The following is an 18,924-nucleotide window of genomic DNA, read 5'->3' as shown; positions in this document are numbered from 1 at the left end:
TGGCTGAGGGACGATATTTTATTTGTAGCAAATGTGCGTGATGTTGATTTATGGGGAGGGAGGAGAAGCTGGGAGGTTTTGGAAATGCATTTGTATCAAGTCATTTTCGAACTGAATACATTGGGCCGGGACCAGGCTGAGCAGCTGTTAGTTTTATGAAGTGGGAGGGATCCGCAGGGAGTCATCGAGTTGGTAAAGTTAGCTGCTACGATGCAAATCTCATTTTTCAGTGTTACATTCCAGATACGATTGAAATTCCTCCGGCTGTTAGCACCAGCTGCTCTGAAGCATATGTATATACCGAATCATATAAGTTTGCAGCATTCATTACATTTGTCTGAGTTAGAAGAATCAAAGCTAATTCTAGTGTGCTGCACTCTCAATAGCTCTACATTCATTTTTTTAAAAAAAATGTATTGATTCCTGGCTCAACCACTCCTCAGTGGATTCTTCATTAGCCTTCCATATTTTCCCTTTTGATTTGAATTGATGATCCTTCACCATCTACCCTGCACAGCCAAAAGTCTTTCCTCATTCATTGTGGAACATTTAGTTGACGCTCTGCTCCCGTTTTTCTGTCCAGTGTAAATTGTGCCAGTCTGCCCTCATAACATTATTCTTCAGTACCTGACATAATTGTAATAAGCTGCACCGTAAGATCCCATTTATACTATGCAAACTATTTTTAATGCCTTTATATCTACCCAAACAACACTAAAAGAAATTGTAGCCTGGAAATTGGTTTCACAATTATTGTGGATCTTAGTTTAGGTTGTGCCATTGGTTAAGATTGTTCAGAACTTTTGGAGGTTAGACTGTTAGAAAACTTTACCTGTTAAGAAACCGGAACAGGAGTGGGCTGTTTGGCCTTTCGAGCCTGCTCCACCATTCAATAGGATCATGGTTGAACAGGCATTTCTGATATCCACTTCCCTGTGTTTTCCACCTAATCCTTTATTTCCCAGACTAATCAAGAATGTATCTATCTCAGCCTTGAATGTACACAAGGACTCTGCCTCTGCAGCTCTCTATGGCAAGGAGTTCACAATCTTCTGAGAGAAGAAATTCATGCTCATCTCAGTCCCTTTATTCTGAGACTATGCTGTCTGGTCTTAGATTCTCCCATGAGGGGAAACATCGTCTCAGCATTTACCCTGTCAAGTTTCTTAGGGATCCTGTGTGTTTCAATGCGATCACCTCTCATTCTTCTAAACTCCAGTGAGGCATGTCCTCACATATTTAACCTTTGTTCATAAGACAATCCCTCCATGACCGGCATCATCCCTAGTGAACCTTCTCTGAACTGTCTCCAATAAAATAATGTATTTCCTACAGGACCAAAACAACTCAAAGTACTCCAGACGTGGCTTCACCAGCACCTTGTACATTTGCACCAAGACTTCCCTACTCTTATACTCCAACCCTCTCAAAACCAGGACTAATATTCCATTAGCCTGCCTTATGACCTGGTACACCTTTATTTCATGCACAATTGCACCCAAATCCTTATGTGTTGCAGCTTTCTGCAGTTTTTCTCATTTAAATAATACTGTTATTTTGTCCTCCCTTCTAAACGAACAAGTTCACATTTTCCCACATTGTACTCCTTGTGCCAACTTTTGTGCACTTACTTAACCTATCAATATCTTCTTGTAAGTTGTTTGTATCCCTCTCACAACCTGCCTTTCCACCTATTTTTGTGTCTTCTGCAAATTTGTCAGCAGTATACAGTATTGGCTTCCTTCCACCAAGTCACGAATATATATCATAAACAGTTGCGGTCCCAGCACTGATCCCTGTGTAACCCCACTGGTCACAGGTCACCAATCTGAAAAAGAACCCCTTATCCTCACTCACTGTATCCCACCCATGAACCAATTCTCCGCTCATGCCAGTTTACTACCCACAATACCGTGGGCTGCTATCCTTATGGCAACTTTTTGTGAGGCACCTTGTCAACCACCTTCTGGAAGTCCAAATGCAACGCATTCCTCTCTATCCACTCTGGTTGAGACGTCCTCGAAAAACTCTAATAAATTAGCCAAACATGACTTCCCTTTCATGAAGCCATGCTGACTCAGCTTGATGAGATTATGAATTTCCAAATGTTCTGATATTAATTCCTTATTAATTTATTCCAATACCTTTCCAATAATAGTTGTTAGTCTAATCAACTTGCAATTACTTGCTTTTGCCTCCCTGCCTTTTTGAATAGAAGTATCACAATGACAGTTTTCCAAAACACTGGCACTTCTCACTATGCCTGATGAAGAAGCAACACTCCGAATGCTTGTGATTTCAAATAATCTGTTGGACTATAACCTGGTACTGTGTGACTTCTGATTTCTCAAGAATCCAAGGATTTTGTAAAATTACAACCACTGCATCCACTTCTTCTGTAGCTATCTCTTTTCAGATGGAAGCCATCTGAAGGTAGGTAGAGACCTACCTACATTTAGTCCCATTAGTTTTCAAATATTATTTTATTATTTATTCCATTGTTTTCTAAATATATACTGGACAAGGCTTATCACAAAGCTTCACATAGAACCATCTTTTGGTAGATGCTGTTGTCGAGTGATCTTATATGCCCATGGTACATTTAAATATTTGACATTAATCCATGCATACACTGCATTTCCTCAAATCTCAGATTCTATGTAACATATTATTTACATTTTCCTGCAGACACGAACACCTAATTTTGGTTACGTAAACATCAAATCATAGGAAGGGCCATAAGATCAAACAATCCAATTGATGAATTATTTTCTTAGCATTGTATTGGAATGCACAAGTTTGATTTTTAATGTTGGAGTGCTCTACGATAATCAGTGTACAGTGGCAACCGACTTTGGCAATAAGAATCATGAAGCCCAAGGAGCAGAAAATTGTTACCAATTATGTAAAGGTTCCAGGCTAAATTCACCAATCCTTTGGGAAGCCAGACTGGAAGTGCTGCATTTCTCAACCTGGGAACATAGATCCCCAGTTGGAATTCAGATTTGATGCACTTACACTTTCATTTTTCAGTGCTTCTATATTTTAACCATTAATTATAACCTTGAGCTAACAGTATACTTTGGGATGAGGTTTCTCTGCGTCACTGATGGAAGCTGGTTAGTGATGAGGCTAAGGGGAATGTTCACAGTACCGCTTTGATTGTGACATCAGACGTTAGAACCAATCTCGTTCATTCAACCGGACCAACGTCTTAGCAAATGAGCTGCTGGTCATTACATACACTCTGGACAGCATCGTTAAGAACTACAAACCTACCACAGGAAATAAGATGGAGTTAATCACTTATGAGTTAAGATTCTAATGAGGAGAAGTATAAGAAATACGTTAGACATTTTAAATCACTAGCAGATTTACCACGAAGAGTGAAGTAAAAGAGAAGTGGGATAAATGATTTAGTGGAACGACAAATAAAGTTTCTTGCATCATAAGCAAGTAATGTGACATTGTAGGTAAATAGTGTTGCAAATATATTGTCTGTATACATTATGTTGGAAATATTTTATCAGTGTTAAATTTCATACTATCATATTTTATCTTGACTCAGTCATGTGCTGTTGCATCAGTGAATTTTCCATATGTTAACTACAAATCAATGCTATCTCTTTTCTTGCTGCAGACTTTGGTTAGGATAAGAGGACCCTACACACAGGGTCACAGGCAATCTTCTATCCAGGTGTCACTGGATTGGATTTACAACAGCACTGAAAAGAAGGAGAAGGTATTGTATTTAATTCAAAGTTAAATTTAAAGGTTATTTGGTTACCAGGCACCAAATATGCTACTGAATAATAGAATAACATCTCTCACAAGCTGTGAAAGTTTATGAATAATGATTTTGGGATGAATGGAGAAGAGTAAGTAATTATGTTGCCTCTCTTGCCCTACTCCCTCAGAAAGTTATCCTATTTATCATAAGACTGTTTATGATGAATATAAATTAGCATTTTTAAGAAGTACAAAGTTGTAAATATATTTCTGAATTAGTTGAGAAAATAACAATGAAATCTTTGAACAGAAAAGCAAATCCAGTTTATGGAGCTAAGTAGCTTTTGCCAATTTCTTCACAGGTTTATTGACATATTGGCAATCAGTTGAGTTCAGAATTGCATTAGAGTGAAGCCTCTGCCAAAATCAGAGAGGGGGTCGCAAAATTACACAATAAGAATAATGAATGCATTGGAAATTAATGGAGCAATGCAGATAATGCACACACAGGTGCTCCATCTGTGAAGGTCACAGCTGTTCTAATTCTTTTTACTATTTGTTTATTCCAATTACTGGAGGGAAGGTGGTCGATATTGGAGGCATTGACAAAGAACTGTGTTCAACAGAACTTAGAAGAGAGACACTGTATTGGAGGTAACAAAGATTTCTACAAAACAAGGAAGGTAGAAAATGTAAACATGTATTGAATACCATCATAAAATATTTTATTAGGGAATGTCTGTGTTGTTTTCAAGTTCCTTTCTATATTATGAAAAGATAGCTCTTTCTCCTTGCGTCATGCAGCCGGTCAGAATGGAAGTACACAAGGATAAGAATCGCCAACCCTCCCAACACTAATATGATTTATGCCCCTTCCTTTGTCCCTACCTCTTCCACACTTTTTATGGTCTTCACTAGCCTTAACAGGCAGCTGGAAAACACAGGTCATTTACTTGTGCTGGTTATTAGCTGAAAAAATACCCTGGGAGCTTTGGGAATGGGGAGAAAAGAAATAAATCATTCAGTTGTGTGTAAGAGCACTTCTGGATATGAAAACAAGTAGAGATCATCAAATTTACGTTGTCACACACAGAGCCACTCTATAAATAGATCACGATAAATGCACAAGGAAAAGTGTAAAATGGGAAACTGTCAATAATTTAAATACTTTTGACATGTTGGCCCTGATTTCACAACATTTACTGGTGCCCACAAAGATGTTGCAATCCCTTTGGCATTGATTTCCCAATGCCAGTTTGAATCTGGCACCAAGTCAGGTTATCACTTGACATCCAGCAACAATGATGTCACCAAGTAGAGTAAATAGCTAATCTCAATGATGGAGAGATATCATAGAAACTAAATTAAAATACTCTGTTCTATGGGCAACATGGTGGCTCAGTAATTAGCACTCCTACCTCACAGTGTCAGGGACCCAGGTTCAATTCTGGCCTTGGGTAACGTTCTGTGTGGAGTTTGTACATTCTTCCTGTGTCTGTGTGGATTTTCTCCCACACTCCAAAGATATGCAGGATAGGTGATTTGACCATGGGTTAAAACTCCATATGGGGTGGAATGCTCTTTAGAGGGATGGTACAGACTTGATGGACCTAAATTGCTTCTATCTGCACTGTATGGGTTCTATGCTTTTTCAATTTTTAAGAGAGAGAAATAGACTGGAGTTCATAGATATATACCTGGCCTTGAGGTAGAAGCTAAAACATATGTTGATGGAAAAATTTGCATTGCAAAATTTGAATCTTTTGACAGTGAGTAGTTCAGATCTGGAATGCAGCACCTGGGATGTGGGGCAAGTTAATTTAATCATAGCTTTCAAATGGGAATTAAGTAAGAAAGTGAAGATAACAAATTGGAATAGATACCAGGAAGTGCTGGGCAGAGGGGCTCCCTGATTTACCTTTGCCAGGGTAATTCAATGCCCTCCCTCTCTGCTGGAGACATTCTGTGTTTCTTTAATTGAACAGGTTAACCGTATAATTCAACTTAAAATGATATTGATTTTCTTACAAGTGAATTGAGAAGCTATTCTCAAATTGACTATTTTGTTGAAAGTATACAAGGATTTCACAATAATTAAGAATAGCTAATATATTGTTCGTGTATTCACTTTGTAACATATTCTGAATCGTAATGAAAATTATGTTAAATTTGTTGTTGGAGTCCAGCAGAGTGTGGCTCTTGACTCCTTCATTGTTCCGAGGCAGGGCACTTAACCATTAGGAATGGGAGTAGGCTACTTAGCCCTGTTCAAGAATTCTATGGGGCACATCTATGGCTCGAGTTCATTTTCCTACTGTGTTTCACATTCCATGCTGCCCTTACCTAATCTTACAACTCCGAAAAGTAATCAAGCCCCATGACTCCACAAGTTAAACCAAAAATATAAATGCTTTATTTAATTGCCAACTTATCAATTTGTTTCTTTTTAGTTATCTAGAACAAAATGTCTTTCACCAGGTTTATTCAATGGACTAAAAAATGACCTGAAGAAGGGCTGATGCCCGAAGCGTCGATTCTCCTGCTCCTTGGATGCTGCCTGACCTGCTGCGCTTTTCCAGCAACACATTTTTCAGCTCTGATCTCCAGCATCTGCAGTCCTTTCTCCTAAAAAATGATCTGTTTACTAGAAACAAACATATTCTTAAAATAAGTGGCAAAACTGGTGAACAACCAATCCAATATTCAGAATTAAATTATGTCCCCTTAATCCCAAATGCACTCAGTCATATACTGACAGGACAAGATCACTGTGCTCTATAAAGATATTTGTACTTGAAAAAAATAGACATAAAAGGAGCATTCTTATGAGTCAAGGGTGAAAATTCAGAAAATAGAATGGGTTGACTTCTTACAGTTCCTTCAATTTGTTGTTGGGATAAGGTTTGATTTCTGACAATCCTAGGCTGACGAAACATCTTCATATCAGATTTCACATTCAGATAGTTAGGAACCCTCATATTTAAACTTTATCATGTTTCACAACTACTCCAATGAGACACAGAGAGAGAGAAAGAGGCTTTAGCTGGTTTTGCTTTCAGGTTTATCTCCAACTGACTGGGAGAGAGTACACATTCCAAGCTTCCTCAGTAACTGCAACTCCAGGACTGTGAAAACACATCGAGCAAATTGATCCCAAAAGCTAATGCTAGGGAATAAACAGCACAGTTCCTAAGTGTTTTTCAAGTCTGTTTGTCCAACAATCAAAGATCAGAAAAAACATCTCTTATCTCTCTTAAGCACCTTTATTGGACTCTATCTCCTAAAACTACTAGCTATTCCAGTAAACTCCAAATATTTGACAGTTCCCTTTGACTTTTTGACTTTTCATTTACAAGAAATCACATGACAAATCCTCTTCAACCCAGAAATGTTCAAACAATTCATTTTTCCAGTTTCTCATAGTCCATAAAGATATAAGCATTCCTAAAACTAATTAAAACCTTTCTGTCTCAGGCATGAACACTCCAATTGTTCCAGTATCCAGAACCCTTTGAGGAAGAGAGTTCCACATTTCTACTACCCCTCTGGTTCTTTAATACACTATCCTATGGCTTACTATGATTGTGTTCCTTCATTCTTGATTTCCGCAAACCAATGTTCTAATATGCTGTATTATTGGATAAAAATTGAAAGAACTGCATTTTCTGTAAATCAGGAACAAAAACAGAAATTGCTGGATAACTCAGCAGGTCTGGCAACATCTGTGGACAGGATTCACAATTAATACTTTCGATTGAGTGCCCTTCCTCAGAACTGATGGTAACTGGGAAAATGTCATTTTATATGCACAAGATAGGGTAGGGGAAAGGGGTAAAGTGTAAATAGATCCCAAAGAGAGAGAAGAACAGTTGGACAGGCAAAGGAGTGGACAACAATCTACTTCACTGGGCAAAGAACTCCAAAGATTTACAACCCTCTGGACGAAGAAGTTCCTTCTTAATTCAGTCCTGAATCAGCTCCCCCTAATTTTAAGGCCATGCCTTCTTGTTCTAGCTTCACCTGCCAGTGGAATCATCCTTTCTACTTCTTTCTTGTCTATTCCCTTTATAATTTTATATGTTTCAATAAGATTCCCCCTCATTCTTCTAAATTCCAATGAATATAATCGCAGTTTACTCAGTATCTCCTCTTTAGCCAACACCCTCAACTCCGGAACCAACTTAGTGAACCTCCTCTGCACCCCTCCAGTACCAGTACATCCTTTCTCAAGTAAGGAGACCAAAACTGCACGCAGTTCTCCAGGTGTGGCCTCTCAGCACCCTGTACAGCTGCAACATAACCTCTCTGCTTTTAAACTTAATCCCTTTAGCAATGAAGGACAAAATTCCATTTGCCTTCCTCATTACTTGTTGTACCTGGAGACCAACCTTCTGTGATTCATGTACAAGGGCACACAGGTCCCTCCGCATAGCAGCATGCTGCAATTGTTTTTTACCATTCAAGTAATAATCTTTTTTACTGGTACTCCTACCAAAATGGATGACTTCACATTTATTAATATTGTATTCCATCTGCCAGACCTTTGCCCACTCACCCAAAGTATCTATATTCCTCTGCAAAGTTTCACAGTCCTCTGCACACTTTGCTCTGCCACTCATCTTCATGTCATCTGCAAGCCTTGACACACTACACGTGGTCCCTAACTCCAAATCATCTGCATAAATTGTAAATAATTGCAGTCCCAACACTGATCCCCTGAGACACACCACTAGTCACTGATTGCCAGCCCAGAATAGCGCACATTTATCTCCACTCTTTGATTCCAGTTAGTCAACTCTATCCACATCAATACTTTACCCCTAACACCATGCATCCTTACCTTGTGCAGCAGCCTCTTATGCGGCACCTTGACAAAGGCCATTTGGAAATCTAGGTACACCACATCCACTGGGTCCCCATTGTGCACCTTGCTTGTAATGTTTTCATAGAAATCCAAAAGAACACCAAAAGACATTTATAACAGTTCATTGATATACATATTAATATTACATTCACAGGCATATCTGAGTCTGGCCCGTTACTGAGCTACTCAGTTACAAATAATAGCACATTAACATCAACATGTCATGCTTCAAATGAATTGTGTTGAGATGGAGTCTGATACTTTTACACCCTTAGGTTACAGTGCTGAAACTATGAATGAAACTAGAGAGACATAATACAACTGGCTGAGTCTTTTTCTTGTTCAAAAGACAAGGTTGGCTAATGACCTTATTGAGGTTTTTAAAGTTATATAAGTTTTTGACAGAGTGGATAGAGAAAACTTTGATTTAACAGGGGGTGGGGGAAGAGTGTGGACAGCAAAACCTAGAGTTGGTTTTCATAAGATAATTACCAAGAAGTCTAATAGAGAATTCAGTATAAGCGTAGCAGATAACAGTAACAATGATGAACTTGCTAGCAGTGGGTATGGTTAAAGTGAACATTATGGATCGGGCTTGTCCAACAGGCACTCAAGGGGTCCTTCATGTCTTGCGAAATCTTTCTTCAAAATCCAGGTTGAATGTAACTGCAAGATTTTGAAAGTAGCCATTCCTTGAATGAAAGGTCATTTCTCTCCCGCATTTCGAGTTGTGATGGTGATAACAGGTTGAGGCAATGAAGGTTGAGGCAGTGAGTGGATGGTTCGGAGTAAGGGGTGAGTGAGGAAGTGCCAGAGGGAGGCTACCTACCTGAGGGAGCGAGTGAGCAAGACTGAGGGAGACACACAGCTACTCTTCTTCCCTCCATAATTGACATAAGATATAGGAGCATATTTAGGCCATTCAGCCCATCAAGTCTTCTCCACCGTTTGATCATTGCTGACATTTTCTCAACCCCATTCTCCCTGGAACCTTTGATCCCCTTACAATTCAAATATACTCCTCTCTCTAACTCTGCTTCTTAACCAAAAAGGCAAAAGAAGATTTCTTTAGTGAGCCATTTAGGCTAGGCGTTGTTTTTAAATCCTACCAACCCAGCAGGGTGGGAGTTCAAACCCACCTTCCCAGATGGTTAGCCTGGTTTGTAGCTTTCAACTCCAGTGTCATGACCAATAACACCTCCACCAGCACCTGTTTGCTCTGCTGTGTGGCACATTTTTTAATAGTCACTTTTATTAATCATTAATTAAAACATCAATTTGTAGCCTTTCAATTCAGTTTTACTATTGTGGAAAATTTTGTCTTTTTGAAATTTACTCACCGGAGTTCAGAGTAAGAGGGCAAATTAAATATATACCTGATAATCATGATTTCAAAGCTCTTAATGCGAGTTTGGATCAGGTAGCAGCAAGAATAAAGATAATATAGATGTGGAAAGAAAGGAGAAGGTTTGGATTGAGCTTGAATTTGTTGAGTTGAATGACTGGTTGCTGTTCTGTGAATCTTATGTAAGATGTTGTAGTGATAGAAAGTATGGATATGAGAGCCTCAACTCTCATGGGGATGTTACTTTAGTTCCATCATAGAATCATAGAGGTCAACAGCACAGAAAAAAAGACCATTCCGCCCAATAATTCTGCACCAGTCAAAAACAGGCACCTAACCAGGGTGGCACAGTGGCTAACTCTGCCAGCTCAGCGCCAGCGACCCAGGTTTGATTCCACCTTCAGGTGACTGTCTGTGTGGAATTTGCACATTCTCCCAGTGGATTTCCTCCGGGTGCTTCTGTTTTCTCCCACAGTCCAAAGATGTGAGGCTTAGGTGGATTGGCCATGCTAAATTGCCCATAGTGTTCAGGGATGCACAGCCTAGGTGGGTTAGCCATGGGAAAAGCAGGGCTACAGGATAGCATGGGTCTGGGTCAGATGCGCTTCAGAGGTTTGGTGTGGACTTGGTGAGCCGAAACACCTGCTTCCATGCTGTAGGGATTCTCTGAACTATTCTAATCCCAAGATCCAGCGCTTGCCCTGTAGCCTTGTCTACCTTGGCATTGCAAGTGCGTATTGAAATACTTATTCAATGTTAGGAGGGCTTCTGCCTCTACCTTCATTACAAGCAGAGTTCCAGATTCCCAACACCCTCTGAATGAAAAGGCTTTCTAATAAACCATCTTGCTGTCAGATGGTGCTTGTGGAAGTTTTCTATCAGTCAGATATACAGCATGTCAGCTTTATACTTTTACCCACAGCTGACACTCAGCAATATACCAGAACAAACATACAGAAGAACTGCAATCATTGCCACTGATGACAATTAGCAGACAAGTCTTTTGTGTTAGGTGATTAAATGGACAGACATTTGCATGATTTTCACTTTTCTAGTAAGAAATGAGACAGCAGGTGCTAAAACAAGAGATTAGAATTGATTTGTGTGTTACACGCATTGTACACAGTGTCTGCTAGACCTGAATATACTCTTATTTAATGTTTCTGCAAGTTTCCATTGTACCAAAGCGTGTGGAAATTTGCCATGCCCAAGGCTAACTTGAACAACACAAGAACCTTATGTTTTATTAAAACGGATGAATCATTATGGAGTGTCAGCTGCTCCATTACTAAAAATATTAGTGCTATCTAGCTGACCAGCAAAAGGGAACTCAAGTATCACTTAAAAAGGCCAAAGCAGTGGTTGGGCGCACCAAAAGTATGTATAGGGAGTGAGGGAGAAATATGAAGGAAAATGCCATCCAAAGCAATCTACGAAAATCTAGTTGAACATACTCACAGTCACACATCTCTAAAAATTGGGGGATTACAACTAAAAGAGCACCAAGAGTCATAGAGATGTACAGCATGAAAAAAGGTCCTCTGGACCAATTCATCCATGCCATACAGATATCCTTAATCAATCTTGTCTCATTTGCCTGCATTTGGCCCCAATCCCTCTAAACCCTTCCTATTCATGGACCCTTCCAGATGCCTTTTAAAAATTGTTATTGTACCAGCCTCTACCAATTCCTCTGGCAGCTCATTCCATACACGAACCACCCTCTGTGTGAAAAAGTTGCCCCTTGGGTCCTATTTATATCTTTCCCCTCTTACCCTCTGCCCTCTAGTTTTGGATCCCTTACCTTGGGAAAAAAAGACTTTGGTAATTCACCCTATCCATAGCCCTCATGATTTTCTAAACCTCCATAAGGTCATCCCTCAGCTTCCAACTCCAGAGAAAATAGCCCCAGCATTTTCAGCGTCTCCCTATAGCTCAAACCATCTAAGCCTGGCAACATCATGCTTGTACATATTCTATTACAGCCCCAACATTCACTTGTTTAAGATACAAATTTAATTGCCTAATTCACAATCGCCTCAATCCTCCCAGAGTCCAGTCAGTTATTGTAAAGCTCACTCACCAGAGATAATACTATGGTCTCATCAGCCCTCCCCTGAATAATACTAAATTAATCCGGCTGTAGACTTTTCCCAAGCTAATGAGAAGGTGAATTTTCCCACTCTGTGATGCATGATCACCACAAAGCACCTGCAAAGAGATCTGCTAGTCTGAGCACACAGATACTTTTTGAAACTAGGCATTCTGGGATCCTTTCCAAGTTCATAGTTACGCCTGGTGATACCTCAATATCCCTATAAAGGGAAAACTGACCAGTACAAGCTGGACGCCAGGTGAAATAAACTCTCATTTTTTTTTTCCAAACATCTCAACAGCAGGTGGCCCCTGAATGAACACTAGTTTTTTGATCAGCAACTGGTTCCTCATTCTACAGTGGCACTCAATAGTTTATTCTGAACCCCATCAAATATACAATCCGAAAGATCTTGAAACCATTTATAATTCGGTTAACATTTACCAGTTTTCAATAAAACAAACACAGCCAGTTTATAGAAATAATCTGTTTATTGTGAATTGCCATGTTCATAATATTGTTTTAAACATTGTAATGGAAAATGCAGTTGCCTAAAACTCTAACTATTTGTGGTGTTCACAAAATGGCAGAAAGCAGGCAATTTAAAATAAAAGTTGCATAGTTTTACTTCCAGACAATAACTGAGTGCATTTGCATTTCATGTTATATGTAAACCAAAAAAAAGTACAAAATGGTTAATGTTTTGTAGCAAAGCTGTTGTAGCACATCTTTGGGTTGATTTCTCCACCTTTATTTAACTTTATGCAGAGATGACTAACATACACAAGAAGTGATAAAAAGCCTCTTTTCCTATTCAGACTCAAAATTAAACAGTGTTGAAGAAACATCGATTAAGACTTCCAATTTCCTTGAAAAATCAGGACTTTAAATTCTTGTGTATTCGCCATGTATGCAGGTTAAGATATGAATAAAAGTGTGATACATCAAAAGGTATGTGGTACAACTCCTGTGACATGCATAATGGAAGTTCAGTGTTTCAGAGAACTCATAACCCCTTTTTAATCTCCTAATACCACATCTATTCATTGTCCTATTTCATCACAGACACACACATCAACACATACACTCATTCGCTCACTCCTTAAAATATATTGAGTTTTTTTAATATAATTTTGAGGCAGATTCAGTATATTTTATTGTCTGTTGAGTACTCACTTTGAACATCTAAGGCCAGTTATGTTGGAAATAACTTTTGTGAAACGTGTAACTTTTTTTCTTTAAAAACTGTGTTGTAGGCTGCTTTCTGGTTTATTACTGAATAAATGATCTAGCATTTCAAGCTAGTTAAAAGCATTCTATCTTTAATTAAACTACAAAGCTAGAAGATGTGAATGTTATCTGTGATAAACCACTATTGCTCCATTTTTCTCCATTGAGAACAAAATGAAACAATCAATAATCAGTACCAATATTACAAATCAAATCTTAAACCCATTTTAACATACTTAACAAAAATGTAAAAAACATGACATCAGGCAGAACACTTTAAAGTGAGCAGAAAGTCTAATTCAAAATCTCATTGGTTTTAATTACTTAATTTATCCATGAATTCATGGTAAAAATGTTCCACATTATAGATTTAATTTTATTCTAAAGTGGATGTTGTATCAATATTCTAAATTTTCAAATTTCACAGCACATTTCTCTTTTAGAATAAGGGTCTCAATAATCTGGACAAAGGTGGCAGATCTGTGAAGATCAATTGCTAATGTGTGGATTTGTAATGCAGTGCTAATACACATGGCTTTGACTGGGATAATGTGAACCAAATCCTTAATAAAATATTATATAAATATTTAAAAAAAAGCTCATCTCGGCATCTCAGAAACACTTGGACAGAATTCTGTGAAGATTTCTTTAGGGTTCATTTTCATCATGTGCCATCCCTGGTGAAGAAAGCAAGATAAATCAAATGTATTTGTGCGGAGATATTGAACAAACAAAATAACATTACAACTCTGATTTGTGCAGAAGATTCCAGTGCACATGAAATGTAACTGATTTAGAACAAAATTTGCCCCCCATTTAAGTGGTGTCATTTTAAATTGGCATATTATTCATGAAATGTGTAAAGAATATGAGAAATATCATAATGGTAAAAACATGAACATCATTAAGTATGAGTCAACATCATTGTTGCATAAGGCTGGGCAAATCCACTCTGTTGAAAAATGGAGCATAATTGAAGCACCCTGTCACAACCTCCACCCCATTCATATAATTATCATGGGAGACACAGAAATTCGGCCAATTTAAAAAGAAGATCAATTCAACCTGGAAACCAAGTCCCAACACACACTCAGGCCAACTCCGTAATGGTAGTATGATGGACACATAGATATAAAGGGACATATGGATACTGGAATTGAAGGCCTAAAAATTGGGTTATTCAATATGAATCCTAAGTCAAGGCAATATTGACTGATCAGCATCTGGAGACAATGCACACTGTATAAGAAATAAAACAAGGACGCTAGAAGCACAAGTTCTGCTTTAAGGGAAGAATGGTCTAGATATGGTTCTAAACTGGGGAAAGGGAGTGAAGACTTTGTGGCTACATTTGCAGATGACACAAAGATAAGTAGAAAAGTATGTTGAACAGAACACATAAGGAGAATGTAGGGAAAATGTGAAGTTATTCGCTTCGCAGGATGAATTAAAAGCAGAGTATTAATTGAATGGAGAACAATTGCAGAATTTTGAGCTACTGATTGATTTCGGTGTTCTATTGTATGAGTCACAAAAATTTAGCACGAAGGTACAACAAGTATTTAAGAAGGCCAATAGAATGCTATCCTCTCTTGTGAGAGGAACTGAGCATTAAAGAAAGGACATTATGCTTCAGTAACACAGGACACTGGTGAAACCACCACAGAGGCCGTTCGGCCCATCATGCCTACATTGGAGCAGGAGAGAAGTCACGAGCTTGGCTCTGACTTCTACATGTTTACTTACCGCTGGCCACAGCACTTTCGCAGTTTTTGTGAATCCCTGGAAAGTCTCTGCTGACCTGCAGGAGACTGTTTCTGAATTTGAGAATACACAGAAATCTCCTGCTTTGTCCCCATACCCTTGCACATTACTTCTAGCCAAATAATTATCCAGTGCCTCTCTTGAATGTCTCAATTGAAACTACCTCCACCACATTTCAAGGCAGTGCATTCCACACCTTAACTACTTCCTGTGTGAAAAAGGAATTCTCTCATATCACCTTTGCTTCTTTTGCACATCTCTTTAAATCTATGATCTTGTGTTCTTGTTTCTTTAACAAGCTCCTCCCTATTTACTCTATTCGATTTGCTCACGATTTTGAAAACTTCTATCAAATCTTCCCTCTGCCTTCTTCTCTCCAAGGAGAAGAGGTCCAACTTTTTCCAATCTATCCACATCACCGAAGTTTTTTGATCCTGTACAGTCTTGACTTCATGTGAAGAGCATGCTTCCTCTTGGGAGTCAGTCCAGAACTTGTGGGCACTGTCTTAAAATTAGCGATCACTCTTTTAGGACACAGACAAACAGAATGTTTTTCTCTCAGAGGGTTGAGAGACTTTAGAACTCTCTGCCTCAGAAGGCAATGGGGGTAGGGTCATTAAACATTTCCAAGGCTGGTGGTGGAAGGGGATCATGTGTTTGTCTCTGACTGCTACACATTTACTTACTCTTGGCCACCGCACTTTCACGGATTTTGCGAATTCCCAGAATTCCTGACCTCCAGGGGAATGTGTCTGAGTTTGAGAATACACAGAATCCTGCATTCTTTGTTGTTCTTTAATCCTATCCAAACTGTTAATCCAAACTTCTTAAACAGAAACAGAAATTGCAGGAGAAACTCAGCAGGTCTGGAAATATCTGTGGAAAGAAAACAGAGTTAATGTTTCAGGTCCAGTGACCCTTCTTGGCTCCAACTTCTGAAGTTCCAAATAAGGGTCGCTGGACTCAAAATGTTGCCACAAATGCTGGCAGCTCTGCTGAGTTTCTCCAGTAATTTCTGTTTTTGTTTCAGATAGTCAGCATTTGCAGTTCTTTGTTTTATTGTGAAGAGATTTTAATTTGGCAGTGGAAATTAAAATCTATTGGGGGCAGAAGGGAATATGGAATTCAAAACACAAACAGTTCAGCCATGGTTCATTAAATGATGAAGCAGATTCAAGGGACCAAATAGTTCACTTCAGCTCCTGGCTGTATGTTCAAACATTCAGTTGAATTTGGGCTTAAATGGTGCTGTCTATTCAACGTTTAGATGGTGCTAGCATTGGAAAAGGAGCAGCAATATTGAAAAGAAATTGCAGCAGTACAATTAAAAGACTCCAATAAGTGGGAAAACATTTTGAAAGTTGGGGTGTAGGAAAATGGAATTATAGTCACAATCAAATGGCTATGGCTCCATCTGATGAATGCTGGGGCACTCTTGATTGGCTAAATGACATACTCGTTTTTTTTTTAATAAAAGCAATCCTTGAATGTAAAAGCTCTGAGAAGGACTAATCTAGAAACCCCTTGAGGTTAGTATGGGGTGGGGACATGCATAAATATGGAGATTGGATAAGCATTTAGTAAAGACAATGTGGTTGCAATAGGAACATTTAATGTTTGTGTGGTCTGGAAAAAGAGGAATAAATACAGATGGTAAAGTTAATGAATTGTTTGAATGGATCTAGGATAGCTTCCAGTACTATATGTATAGGAACTATTAAACAAACAGACCTAATAGATTTAGTGATGAGCATTCAGTCAAGGTGAAATCTCGTCAGTAAGAAAACATCTTGGCAATACATCTGGGCGGCACGGTGGCACAGTGGTTAGCACTGCTGCCTCACAGCGCCAGGGACCTGGGTTCAATTCCCGCCTCAGGCGACTGACTGTGTGGAGTTTGCACATTCTCCCCGTGTCTGCGTGGGTTTCCTCCGGGTGCTCCGGTTTCCTCCCACAGTCCAAAGATTTGTGGGTCAGGTGAATTGGCCATGCTAAATTGCCCGTAGTGTTAGGTAAGGGGTATATGTAGGGTATGGGTGGGTTGCGCTTCGGCGGGTCGGTGTGGACTTGTTGGGCCGAAGGGCCTGTTTCCACACTGTAAGTAATCTAATCTAATCTACATCTGTTTGAAGGTAGCTCCTTGGATCATTATCTGCTGATGCTCCATCCTCAGCAACTTCCTTGCTTTTTTTTGTCAGTGATGCTTTGCAATTGCCTTTCAAAAGGAGGCAGATCCAAAGTTTATCTCAGCCAGAATGGAAATTGGACCCACTCTGCTGGTGTTATTCAGAACCATCCACGAGCTACCATAAACCGACCAGTCCCCATCTGGAAGGTACTGACTGTAAAGTGATTAACTTTCTTATCCAGTTTAGGAGGAACAGTGCCAAACCAGGTTTATAAATTTAAGGCTGAATAGAGTAAATTTAAGTATCTAAAAAATGAGAAATAAATTAGTGTGGCTCAATTATTAATGGGTTCATGTACACACAAATATGTTTAATGTTTTTGGTATGATTGAAAACTGACACACATCCCCAAACACACCCACATTAACTTTGCTTTCCCATGATACTTCAAGACCTATGTTATATTACCGTATGAAATAGGAGTAGGCTGTTCTGCCCCTCGAGCCTGCTCCATCATTCAGTAAAGTTATGGCTGATCTGACATTCCTCGCTTCCACTTTCCTGCCCTTTCCCCATACCCTTATATCTGTGACTGATTAAGAATCTATCTCAGCCTTAAATATACACAAGGACTCTGCCCCCACAACTCTCTATGGTAAGGCGTTCCAAAGACTCACCACCCGCTGAGAGAAGAACTTACTCCTCATCTCAGTCTTAATTTTGCACCCCTTTATTCTGAGACAGTGCCCTCTGGTCCTAGATTCTTCCATGAGGGGAAACATCCTCTCAGCATTTACCCTGTCAGCCTCTTCAGAATCTTATATATCTCAATGATTTCATTTACTATTCATTTAAACTTCAGTGAATAGAGTCCCAACCCATATAAGACCATCCCTTCATAACCAAGGATCATTCTCATGAACCTTCGCTGAACCGTCTCCAATAAAGTGATATTTTTCCTTAAATAAGGGGAACCAAAACTGCTCACAGTACTCCAGATGTGGTCTCACCAGCACTTTGTACAACTGCAGTAAGACTTCCCTATTCTTGCACTCCAACTTGCTTGAAATAAAGACCAACATTCCACTAGCCTTCCAGATTACCTGCTGCACCTGTGTGCTAGTATTCTGTATTTCGTACGCAGTTACCCCCAAGTTCCTCTGTGTTGCAGCTTTCTGCAGTTCTCTCCATCTTAATAATAGTCTGTTAATTTGAAATCCCTTCCAAAAAAATGAACAACTTCACATTATTCCACATTCTAGTTAATTTACCAATTTTTTGCCCATTTGCTTAACCTGTCAATACCTCTTTATAAACTGTTTGTATCCATCTCGCAAATCTAAGTACCTCCAGCATTTTCTAGCCTAATGGGATAACCTGTCACTCTTTCACATGTGCTTGAAACTTAATTAAAAATTAAATCAATGATAAAAAGCCTTAGCTCTGTAATTGCTTAAAAACTGTTAATCTCTAACACCTTCCATTTCTGATTAAATGCTACTGGCTCTGAAACATTGTTTTTTCTGTATTTAGACACTGCCTGACCTACTGAATGCTTACAGTTCATGTGGTTTTATTAAAAGGCCTGCAGCTGACCTTGGCCTGTAGACATTTGGTTTTAATAGAATGAAACTCACATTGATATCAAGGTTGTTACCTTCATAGATTTCTACTGTGTAGATCCTCAACCTGTGCCATACTCTATGTCCCTGCTACAAATCAACCTTCTCAAACAATCATGTGCTTGGTAAGTTGTTAATCTGACTTA

General features: G+C 39.1%; 1 protein-coding gene across 3 annotated transcripts in view; it reads right to left on the bottom strand.

The window, feature by feature from the left end:
* Positions 1–12,505: 12,505 nt before the first annotated feature.
* The window catches only part of LOC132826772 (non-muscle caldesmon-like), a 209,672-nt gene continuing 203,253 nt past the window's right edge, over positions 12,506–18,924 (bottom strand). For all 3 annotated transcript variants that reach the window (XM_060842956.1, XM_060842958.1, XM_060842959.1), the window contains one exon: positions 12,506–13,940. In XM_060842956.1, coding sequence (XP_060698939.1) covers positions 13,912–13,940 — 29 coding nt within the window. In that variant the 3' untranslated portion in view covers positions 12,506–13,911. The remainder of the gene's footprint in view (positions 13,941–18,924) is intronic.

Source organism: Hemiscyllium ocellatum, chromosome 23, assembly GCF_020745735.1.
Source record: "Hemiscyllium ocellatum isolate sHemOce1 chromosome 23, sHemOce1.pat.X.cur, whole genome shotgun sequence".
Classification (NCBI taxonomy): domain Eukaryota; kingdom Metazoa; phylum Chordata; class Chondrichthyes; order Orectolobiformes; family Hemiscylliidae; genus Hemiscyllium; species Hemiscyllium ocellatum.
Note: the sequence above shows the minus strand (reverse complement) of the source record. Positions and strands in the feature narration are given on the sequence as shown.